The following is a 12,442-nucleotide window of genomic DNA, read 5'->3' as shown; positions in this document are numbered from 1 at the left end:
TGGTTCTGGGTGGCCCTGTGATCCCCCAGTCTGACTAAAAACTGAAAAGAACAGAACTCTTGAACTCTGTGCCAGTTCATACACTGGGCTTAACAACTGTTCTCACAGGAACCCACTCACAATTCAGAGCAGACAGAGAGAGCAAGGAAGCTTGATGCAAACTAGAAAGAGACGGGGAGAGAAACAGTGTGAGATCAAAAGCCTGCAAAAGAAAATTTCAAAGACGGAAAGCTTGCCATCCTGAAATTATAATATGGTTCTGTGACATGGACCCGTTGACATTGTGTTGGTAGCCCTGATTACAATAAGATAATTACCACTCCAAATGTCTATTTAAAGTGTAGAATATAGTGTCTATTTAAACGTTTTGTATGTAGATCAAGAAATCACTCTTAATGTAGCTACCTGCAAGTGCAGTGGAAACATTTTCATACACTACCAGTTCTAAGTAAGCACTTCACAACTCAGTAGAATATTTGGGTAAAAAGCATTATTTTCATCGCCAAAGAGATAGTCAGAGGTACCTTGTTCCTTTAGGTATTTTATACCCAGGATTAGCACTAAGAGAGGAGTTGCACATAGAAAGTTCACTTGTATCCAAGCTACAAAGGGATTAGTTCACAAATGTCACAGTATCTGTGTATTGAGTACCAGTCAATATGAGCGGAATACTAAGCATTTCCTCACATTACTCTCCACTGTGCTGGTGAAAGCGTGCAGTGTATGTGGCCTTTTGTTCCTCCTAGTCATTCAGGGTGAGCCACCTGCTCTGCTCAGGCTGACTTCGACTTACGCAGGGAGTTGCAAGTCCAGGAGAAATTTGACAAGAAATTGGACAACTAACTACCTACTCAGTAGGTTGCTGAATCTCAAATAAAACCTGCTATAGCCACTGCTATGCTGTCTCCCAGTTATCTTACAATTGACCAGTGTTGCATGTCAGACTACTGGGCTACTGAAGAACATTTGCTTGCATTGGCTGGTATTTGTACGCCTCTACAATGGACAAACAAAGTCAGGATATTGACACAGTACTGGCAAAGAGCCAAGGCACAAACAGTGCATCTGTTCTCAAGACTCAAGAGGCAGCACAGCACTAACCAATTTTTCATTTCCTTAAGAAAGTGTGTGAGTGTGTTTGTCCATTCCACCCATAACTCAGCCCAGATGTAACATGTAGCTCCTAGCTTTCCTTAATCGTCTCCATTGAATACTAAGTGGGACATCACATTATGAAGCAAGTGTCAAGGAGCAAATCTGAGGAAACAGACACATGTTTTTTGTTAGTATATTAGGTGTGCTGAGTGGTTAGTCCTTAACAGGACTGTGCCCCACTATGCCAGCAGTTACTCCGTGTAAATACTTTATTTTTTAATATAGTTTTCAGCACTATTAGTATAGAAGAAAGCATTAGTAAGGAATCCATGCTTTTTATATCTATCTTGGTTTTTAACTGGCCAGTAGAGGCAGGGTCAGGGCTCATAAGCCTAGAGACATTTGACAAGCACAGAATTCTGCTGGCACAGACTCCAATTGCAAAAAGGCCCGGGTTGCTGTGGTTACTCAGCCCACAGTAATACCATTAAGAACTGGGGAGTAAAGAGAGACAGATGCTGGTGCCTCTAAAACTCATCAGCATGTCCATATACATGGGAGCTAATGGGCCTCTCCTTGACATGATCAACATGAATAAGACACCTTTCTACAATGGAGAATAGAAGCACAGGCTGGTTGGCTCAAACCTAGGCTGACATTGCAACATAGCGTTGACGCAGATGTGTTTGTGTACTTACTACACACCTGTGTTTTTGTGGGTGTGCACTGAATAATGGATCTAAAATCAGTCTGTGACTCATTAAAACAAACAGTGCCCTGGCTCCGTCAGGCCACACTTCCAGAGGGCTGGGTTTGTGGTTGTGTATAACAACTGGGCTCAAAGTACATTTGCCTCTAATCAGAAATGTATGATGGGATACGAGTGTGAATGTCATTCTGTAGTCAGTGCTTGTGGTGGGATGTGTGTGCATATTATGGATGAAAGCCCCTACCCCAAACTCTTTGTCAGAGCTCTCCCCTATTCAAGCCTATTTTAATAATTAATCACACACTGTCAGCAAGAGAGATCCCACACATGTGGAATAATGGAGAACAGAGAGCTTCAGTATCCCTGTTTTCAAGATTTATATTTTCTTCCAAAATAAACTAATATTTTATGTTTACCATCTGTATTGAAAAAGAGAAATATAAAAAAGACATACATAAATATAAAAATTGTCCGCAACTATTTTGATAATTGAATAATTGTTTTAACAATTTCTTCTACAAAGTATGTCAAATGACTAAATGGTAGTTTTTCTGCTTATCTGGGTTTGTTGGTGGGACAAAAAAAGGACATCTGAAGGTGTCAAATGTGGCTTTAGAAAATTGCGAGTGGCATTTTTTTAATATAAATATTAATTAGTTGCGGCCCAACTTTGGTTGTAGGGCCAGAATGATATGACATTTTGACAAGAGAGATATATATATATATATATATATATATATATACATATATATATATATATATATATACATACACACACACACACACACACACACACACACACACATATATATATATATACACACACATACAGTATATATATAGTTTCCAAGTCCAAAAGAAAAACAGGAAACTTTTCAGTACACAGGCGAGCAAAAAACACCCACAGCTTGGCTAGAGATTGGAGGAAAACTTTTTAAAAAATGTATAGAAACATTTCCATCCCCCCCCCCCCCCCCCCCCCCCCCCCCCCCCCCCCCCCCCCCATTTCATGTGTGATACAACACATCTCCCATGCAGCAAGGTGAGGCAGAGGCAACCACTGCTGCCTAAAGATGGATCAAGAACCAGTAAAAGCTCCTATGTCGGAGGTCAAACAACTGAAAAAAAAACTCAGAGCAAATCATGATTCATGCCTCAGGGATGGGAACTGAACACTTAACATGCCAGCAGTCAAACGGCCCATGGATGACCAATCCTGGCCCACCAATCACAACACAAGGGTGAGAGGTCAAACTGCTCTGTTAAGACCAGGCAGGTAGAAGGGGCACCTTGGGAATAATGGAGGGACACAATGAGACACATGTTGTCAAACAGCTGAAAAAACAAAGGAATTGAATCCCCTAAAAACAGTTGTAAAACAATTTGGTGGCCATACCTAACACCCAAGCCAGGAGATCAGTAGAATTATTGGTATAAATTATATTATTATATAACAGCAAGCAAGCTCAAAGTGGTTTCTAAGACAAACTATTGATAGGAGCTGGTCCACAAAATATTTCCCCCCATGAACCTTGGCTACTGGACCACACATATAAAATGAGTGCTAAAGAAAGGCTTTCATTGGCGCCCACAGGTGTGACAGGACGGTGGTTAAGCAGGTCATGGCTGCTTCTTTTACTATTGTCTTGCTGACAGACTTGGCTGGAGATGAGATATGGACGGAAGAAGCAGGGGGGCTTGGACCTGTGCCAAATGTGGCATTTTTTGGTCGACCACCCAGACTTTATTGTTAAAACTGATAGAAACAAAAACAAACACCTTGGTGACAAAACCTACAGTTAGGTTAAATGTAAGAATCAATTTTGGATAGGGACCTAGACAGTCAAAACTGGCCAGCTGGCTACCTCTTTAGATGAATATGAAAAGATCCCTTGAAACAAGATCCAAGACACATGCAGAGTCTGTCCTGGGGCTTTCAGGTGCAGAGGCACATCTCTGCATTAATGACTATCAACAGAACTAAAGATTTTATGCATACGGAAGACACAGGCCCCAACCATCCTTTCAAATGTGCCACACTTACCTGTGAGTTAAAGAAAAGCATAACTGCCAACAGCAAAAACAGTACACATAAATACATGTTGACACTTAAAGCTTTACTGAAGAAGGTGAACATGAGCTGGCAAGTGGGACAAGACTATACAAGCCCAATGTTTTGAGGAAAAACAGTGACCTGCAACTACTCATGGCATTCCTCAGAGACACATTCATTAACACAAAACATCCTACCCTGTCTGGAGGAAAGAGTCAGTCCATTCCTTTATGTGTCTGGAAAACCTTGAAAGCCCCCAAAGACAAAGACAGGCACCCACACCCTTAGTCAGGGGCGTAGTATTGGCCAACAATGAGCAGGCCATGGCTGCACCTAAATCACATGATTAGGTCTTTTAATTCCCCACAGCGTAACTGGCCATTTGTTCATTCATTGCATGTTTTCCAAAACATAGGTAGAATGTGAAATTTGCTAGTAGATGTGAAAGAGATGATAAATGTGTTTGTCTATTTATATTAGCAGTGGAATAGACTGCAGACCAGTTCGAGGGGCAGAGTCCCCGCCTCTTGCCAAATGCATTATGGTTACACTCCACTTCAGTGTGAGCTTGTGCAAGATGGGTGGTATAGGAAAGAGATAGATGGATGGATTTGCAACCTTTTGGGTTCCACCTCACTATGTTTAATTTACAACTTGGCAGTGTGAAAATCTCTCATTAGCTACCCGTTTCCTGGACGCTTCTGTTAATAAAGTAGAGCGGTAGTAGTAGTCCCCACCGGTTAGTTCCGGTGAGACGTTGCAGCACAATGTGGGAGAATTAGCAGAGTGCAGGCATCTCATTCTTCTCAGTTGTATCCCGCTTAAGTTAATAACCCAGTCGGAAACCATTCATTTAAAAAATATAAAGTTATAATCTGGCACTGAAAAAAACTGTACTTCTCAACAAGAAACAAAATGACTCAAAGTGTATTAGGTAAGTGTGTTAAAATACATAGTGACGCTTCACTAAATAAGTGTTTTGTTTCCTCAGAATGAGAGTCAGCAGTCAGCCGTAAGAGGAGAACGGGGAGCTGTGCCGACTCACTGTCTAATAAACTCTAATCTCATTAGACCTCTAACAGGCTCCAGCCTGGATTTACACAGCAAGGAGGGAGGAGGTACATGGCAGAAATATGTGGACAAATACAGCTTGTGTCAGTGTCTCATAACAGAAAATTACAGGTGGCTCCAAAATCCCTGACATGCACTGTCCGGAAGGCCCCAGCTACTTGGAGACCTCTGTGGGAAATACAGAGGAGGAAAGACAAAATTGTGCGCGTGTTGAGAAAGCAGGAATGAATAGACCAAAGCCCTCTTGAAAAATCCCAAGTGGAAAGCAGTAAGTATGTGTTTGCCAGTATGTGGGCAGCGTGAGGGTGTAATGACTGGGTTCTGTCGCGCAGGCAGAGGTCAGCCAGTCGGCCAAGAGGAAAGGCTTCAACAACAGCATGATGTCATCAAAGAGGGCCAGCGTGACTCATCGACCTCAGACGAGGGAGGTGCAAAGGAATTTTAATGAGATACCTCTACATAAGGAACCCATAAACAACATTCTTTTCCGGTGTAGAAATAAATCAACTACAAAGAGATAGGACAAAACACACCACAACTTCATTATAAATAATAAGTGGGAAACAAAAGATTTTGCAATGTCTTGTGGGTAGCATTAGACATCTTCCTTTCAATCAGCAGCAAATAACACCAAATTAAAAGGCTGTTTTGCTTCCTGTTTGTTCAGAGTCAATTCAGTGGATTTGAAGACAAGTAACGGCAGGTGGAGGAGGCCATCCAACATAAGAGGTCTATAAAAAGGAGAAAACCTTTTTTTTCTAAAGCTCTCGAGACGAGACAATGACCCAAATACATTCCCAGGAGCTGAGTAGGAAAGAATAGCGTCTTATTTCCCTTCAACTAAACACACAAAGACTGGCACACATACCCTCACACTTGCATCTAATAAGTTATTATTATCATCACACAAGCATTACTGCATATATTAAAGAGTTCTAAATTTAATCTAAACTCTAAAGTGTGGCTAATGCACAATATCATTAAAAATGAACTTGAAAGCTTTTATGACAAAAACAGAAATTATAGTAAATGAAACTATTTTGAGTCTAAGGGGTTACTGGCTCAACTCTTTAGAGGACCATAATGATAAGACATTCGCAGAAAGCACTCTCTAATCCTTCTTCCCTCTTGCTCATCGGCATCCGACCCCTGACTGCCGTGACTCCTGAACCCTGACCTTTGACTTCCAGACAGCTCCAATGGCTTTACTCACTCTCAGGCAAAAATACCACTGGACTATCAGTTTTCAATCTGTGTGAACAAAATACTGTGTTATATGAGTCAACAAGGGCAAGGGAAAGACAAAACATCCATGTAAGAGCGCACCAGGGAGGTGAGTCATCAACCTGACTGTGAAGGGCCATACAACCACAGCTGTACATTCAAGACGACGAGCCTTTTGTCAAACAACTGCTTCAACCCTGGAGATGTTAAGAGGAGGGGCAGAAAGCTGACTGTGCAAGGTTCCTCACTGAACATTTGTCCCTTTTGGTCCCGACGCCTTCACTTAACACTCATCAGCTTCTGTTACTGGTAGCCTTCTATTGACACACAATAAGTCTTGGCCACTATACGTGTGTCGACCAGTCAGTAAGATCAGAGGGGACCCAAAACAAAACCTTGTTGTGCATCTGTCAGGCAATTCCCACTGCTCTCCCGTCCCGGCCATTATCTGGCCATATAAGAATTGGAGGTGGAGCCCTGCCTGAACGGGGGCACGGCACCAGAGGAGCTGCTTTAAGCTTTGAGATACCCCAAATAACGGGGGACAGACGACAAACAATAAAGAAGTGGGACTGAGAGGGGCAGTCACCCAGGGGCAGTGAAGCGCTCAGTCCCCATGAAAGCAGCACTGGCCAGAGATCAGACTGGGCAATCGGCGAGAGCTTTGATCTCTGCCTTTTATGTTCTGAAAACGTTACACCTGCACAGCCATGTCTACTCTTGTTCTCTGTCAGCAGCAGAATGCCTTAGGATGGCAGAATAGGCTTGAGGGGCCCTACCAGTCAATACAATTAAATTCTACAGAACAGTTGGAAATGCAAGAAAAATCTGAATGAGAATGCACTTATCCACAATTATACACACTCAGACACAAACACTTTCATACACTGTGTGTGCATTAGGGAGGATCTGTGCCTGCACTGAGGGAGTATAATAAACTGTCAATCTTAAAAACAGAAGAGGGGAGAAATAATGTGGAAGTTTCAAATGTCCACCTCTTTATCTCCAACAAACAGGCTTTTCAGAAGCCAGGGGAATTCCACAATGCACAAACAGCTTTGAAATAAGCACAAATCCTCTGAAGTGATATTATGGCAAATGAGGCGGGTCCCCAGTAGCGATTTCCAGCAGGGTCTCTGATCTTCATACCTGCATGGCCAGGCAGACACACTATCAGCGCTTTGACATTCCAATGATTCTACACAGGACCTTGACATCTTTTCATCTACCTTATCCTCCCTACGTGGAGACCAGAGGTGCTCAAAGAGGGGCCCGCGGGTTTTCCATGTCTCTACGCTCACATTGTTCAGGTTTTCAACATGCAATAGTATTAAACCAAGTGACATTTAGCTATATTTACGGCATAAATGGTATTTACCCTGATAGTTAGAATAAGACAATATTATTTACTTGCTACTGTAACATTTGATATATTCTGCTATGTGCCGATATTAAAATTCCCCAACTAAAGAAAAACACCTGTTTTTGTTAGCGGTTCAATAAATTTACATTAAAATGGCACCAAAAACACGAAAGCACTAGCCTACATGCCGGAGCATCTGTTGTGCCCCCGACACAGCAACCAGACGGCCGACTCTCGCTAGAACAGGCAGTTGGACTGATTTGTCTCCCCGAGTTGGTCAAAAAAGTTCCTCAGAACACACCGAAGCAACGAGACGTAATTCATCTCCATAACAGCAGGCGAGCGCTCATCTGTATTATCGCATAAAAATGGAAAGCAGCAGCTGATTGGACAAACTAGACATGTGGGTCTGCTTTCTCTGGAAATTCAAAGTCAGACTGTCATGGCAACTTGTTCAGACTACAATAATTTTATTTTACCATATTTTACTCAACGAAGCGTGTTCCTGAAAACATTTTAAGGAGAAATCGGCCGTGCAGCTGCTGAATCTTCATGTCAGATCCACAAAGGTCAGTGTAAAAGATTTTCCTCAGATTTTGAGAGACTCCAGTCACGCTCATCCCGCTCCTCGTTTCCGGTTTTCACACCACTGTTGGTGACTGCTCCTTTGAGTCTTACGACTGAGAACGTCAGGTCGACCAAAATGAAGGCCGACAGGACAGAACACCCGAACAGGCTCAAGTCACCGACCTCGCCAGACTGTCCGACAGCCAATTATCGGGTTGGTGTATCACGGCCTTTAGCCTCAGCATTTGCTTTCATCTAGTTTCCATATGAGTATTAGAACAAAAACACTGTCAAGTTAAAGTCAATCCGTATTTTCTTGGGCTTACAGAAGCTCATCTCTCTCTCTCTCTCATCTATTTAAATAAAGGTGCTGAAACACTACACTTTACAGCTCCTCTCAGCACTGCAGCTTAAACCACCACCCTGTGGTCCCACCCTGCATTTCTCACCCACAATCACAAGCTACACTACAGCAGGGATGTCACCTGCAAGAGAGACTTTGGCATTTAACATTGTCAGCAACTAAGACAGAACTGACAATCCTTCTTACAATAAAAAGCCAAGCTGCCGTCGGCAAAAAGAGCAGAATCATTTGTTGGCTCCACTGGTAACTGCTCACAATCATTGCCATTAGTTGGGCTTCTAGTCAACTGGCTGGCTTTGGGATCACCACGATAACAGTTAATCCGAAGCAAAGATTAGAGAGCCAGTAATGCAACATGCTGCTTGTAATCCACACAGATTTTCTTTTGTTTTAGCTTGACCCGAACAATGGGAGGCACAGATTCGTGCTCACTGATCCATGTTTAGTCACAGTGAGTATACTCACCCGTACAAGAGTGCTCTTAGCCTGAGCTCGCTGGGGTTGTGCTCCTGGGGTGCCCTGGTCCCTGGTTCCACTGTTGTGTGCTCTGGCCACGGCTCCAGACGTACCATTTGTGCAGACTGCAGCCCCAGGACCAGCCCTTCGAGGCCTTTGCTTGATGCCATCCAACAGGCGCACGAGAAGGATGTTGCTGGGGAGTTCATCAACAGCGCACTCCACCAACGTGCGGCACTCTGGGCAGCGCAACTCTCCCCGTGATCCTAGGATGCCTTGGAGACATCTGCGGCAGAAGGTGTGCTGACAGGGAAGAACCTTTGCCGAAGCATCCAGTCGCTCTAGACAAACGGGGCACTCAAGCAAATCCAACAATACTGACTCGTCCATTCTCCGTGTGCTCTGCCACTACTTCAGCAGAAAAACATTATGCTGGTTTTGTTTGGAAGCAGGACCAGTACTGTCACGTCACTCCCATACCTCGGCTGTGGCCATGGCATCCGCATCAGCTGTAAAACAGGGTCAAGACATGCATATGAATGCTGTGCACACGAGAAATAGGTCATGGTAAGCAAGCAACAGGCATCGCATATGGCTGATAACTGTGTAGTGTGGCTTCATATGTTGAGCATGGGAAATTTAAAATTGCAGTTGAAACACTGAAAAACTGACACATTCACGCCACATTTACTGCTGCAGTAATGAGCTGACAACACTGGCAAAAACACACAACTACTGTCATTAGAGTAACCAATAAGGGATTAAAGCGACTTTAATCTGACTTCTCGACAGCAGATAATTAAACCTACAACTGTGATCTTGGAACCTTAACCTTAGACCCTGATCCACACGCCATCACCGCGACCAAAAAAGAGAAAGCTACAGCAACAGTCCCGTGGGTGAATGACTGCGATTTGTCTTTCTATAAAGGCGGACATTACATGTTTCAATGATACAAACCCAAATATTCCAAGCTTTCACAGCGAGTGTGTGAGCTTTTGTTACCCCGGAAAAATGTCAATATTACGTAACACTCAACTAACGGCATGAAAACCGTGTACTGATACTTTTTATGACACTCAGCAGCTGTGGTAGTGTTATCTCGGACTCGCCAGAACTAAAACTACCAATGTGAAATTAAAGTAGCTAAGTTTGCTAGCCAACACCGCTCGCTAGCGAGGGGGCTACTTTAATGTTTCAACGTTTCCGTTAACAATTGACAAGTTTTACAGCATTTGTAACTCTTACTTAACAAATATTTTCTATAACTTCTGGTACGAAAGCTAATTATCTCGTTAGTGAACACTTAAAAATCATTCGCCCAATAAAAGCAATTGAGTTTACCTCTTCCAAATCAGGACTCCTCTTGTTGCCCCGTATCTCCGAATTTTTGCTTTCTTGCTAACGTTACTAGTTAGCAAGCCACCTGGAATATACAAAATACACAAGCTGCTTTATCTTAATTATTTGTCAGGCAGACACTGTTCTTACGATATGTTTTCTTTACAGCGTGTAGTATAAAATAACTTCTGTCAGACACTGAAGTAAAACCTAACATGAAAAGGACAGGCGACACAACGGAACTCCAACTGCACCGAGCGCCATGCTAGTAGTACGATACTTCTGTTCTGCTGGACTGGGTTGCTGGAAACAAGCGAGAGGGGAGAGGGGAGGGGGGGAGGAAGTGTGTGGGATTCAAGGGTCGTCGGAAAAGGGCGGCAATTATGGTGGGAAAGTGGTAAGGACACTAAACGAGCCAACAAATGAGCTGTAACGTTTGCAAATAGGTAGAAGGTTTTAACTGTGTTAGTAGGGGATACAGTAATTAAACACATTTAAAACGGTTCACAGATTAACATAATGACAAATCGGCACTGATGATCTCTGTGATTATACCTTTTTTATTTTTTATTTTTACAGTCATGGTTCTGGGAGTGGACATTACTGTCACTTTATCCATGACTGTCACTCTCCTCGATTTCCTCTTAAAACTAACCACATCTACAAACAAAATTAAAAATTCTGTCTCTAATTATATTTAGACAGGCTTAACATGATTAAAATGATATGACCTAACGTTAGTTGATGATCCACCTGAGGACTACCACCGTGGATATTAGGAATTTCCGAGGTGCACTAGAAGGCAGCGTCCAGCGTTGTCAAACGGGCGTGAACTTAATCGTCATGTAATGATGTGTCAAAAAAGCAGCATCTTTTCCCAGGCGGAGTGGAAAAAACTTGTTTTTCATTTCATTTTTTTTTTGGCAACCCTCACGGACATGTTGTGTTATTATCTGAAAGTCAGCAATCTTGGCAATGTGGTTGAATTGCATAGCTACTTCATGTATCTCCAATGTATGGATGCTCTGTTGCATTTCAGCAGCATTCTCTGTTCAGTTACATTCATATCACAATTTCAGAAACAATGAAGAGTTGTGCGGACGCAATGCTGTTTTTCTTGATTTAATAAATACCAATAACTTTCCCGGACATTCTTTATTCTTATTGTTGCACCATGCTGTAACTGAATAAGGACATCTGGTGGTCACCTCGATCAGAAGAGTCTATCTCTTACTCTGCTACTATTATGATAAAGTCACACATGCAGGATTTTGATGCTATAGTAGCTTCAATCCTTCTTGCACCAATTCATTTTTTATTTGTTTATTTCTTATTAATGTTTAATATGAGTTTGTGTGTGTATAGTATGCGCCTATCACCATGGCAAATTCCAGGTATGGCATATAATATTACAATAAATAATATATGAATGTGAATAGAATGTTTGAATATACATTTTCATTGATTATAGACTCATCATCTCTGTAGACTTGTTATTTTGTAATTAATTAATTTAATAGGGTAGAAAGGATATAAAGGGTAGAAGTAGGTGACCTAAGTTTTATTTTTGTTGTTTATTTTTATTTTTATAACTACTTTTCTGATTTTTTTGTTCAAATGTTCAAATTAAATATAATAATCAATCAATCAACTGCTGTGGTAATACACTTTCTGATTCTGAGTCTGTATTTTTATTGTGGCAACTAGAAATAAATGGTGTTTTATGAAATTACACTTGTCCTTATTAAGTTTAAAGTAATCTTTGCATAGAAAAAAAAGGATTATTCTAATATATAAATTGCAACAAACAAGAACCTTAAAACCCTGGATCATACTATAGTTTATCTTTTCTTGAGGCAAAAGTAAACCGATGGACCTTCATTGGCTGATATAAAAGCCCCACAGGGAGAGAACGTCTCCCAAAGGCACTGCTTTTATTATGAAAAAACCCCTTTGGAATAGACCTTTGACTCCTAATAACCTTGGCAGCAAAGACACAGAACTACTTGAAGGAGATGACAGCAAGTGAGGCAAAGCCAGGCAATAAACACGTGATTTATGTCTATCTCATTTGGAGGACGCTGCCTATTGAGCAAGAGGGAGAGATGAAGGAGAGCAAGAAAATAGCAATAAAGAAGGAGATTTATACGGAGGTGGCTCTCTTCTGTCACATGTGATCCCATGGGCGCTGGCAGGAGC

General features: G+C 42.0%; 1 protein-coding gene across 2 annotated transcripts in view; it reads right to left on the bottom strand.

The window, feature by feature from the left end:
- The window catches only part of sh3rf1 (SH3 domain containing ring finger 1), a 30,372-nt gene extending 19,817 nt beyond the window's left edge, over positions 1 to 10,555 (bottom strand). Inside the window, exons 1-3 of one of the 2 annotated variants that reach the window (XM_034881517.1) lie at positions 10,410 to 10,555; positions 10,247 to 10,328; positions 8,912 to 9,411 (exon numbers count right to left, since the gene is read on the bottom strand). In XM_034881517.1, the coding sequence (XP_034737408.1) occupies positions 8,912 to 9,292 (381 nt within the window). In that variant the 5' untranslated portion in view covers positions 9,293 to 9,411; positions 10,247 to 10,328; positions 10,410 to 10,555. Of the gene's footprint in view, positions 1 to 8,911; positions 9,412 to 10,246 lie in introns of both variants that reach the window. The other variant, XM_034881516.1, reaches the window with a different exon arrangement.
- Between the last annotated feature and the right edge of the window lie 1,887 nt (positions 10,556 to 12,442).

This window comes from Etheostoma cragini, chromosome 9 (assembly GCF_013103735.1).
Source record: "Etheostoma cragini isolate CJK2018 chromosome 9, CSU_Ecrag_1.0, whole genome shotgun sequence".
Lineage (NCBI taxonomy): Eukaryota > Metazoa > Chordata > Actinopteri > Perciformes > Percidae > Etheostoma > Etheostoma cragini.
This window is presented reverse-complemented; position numbering and strand designations above follow the sequence as displayed.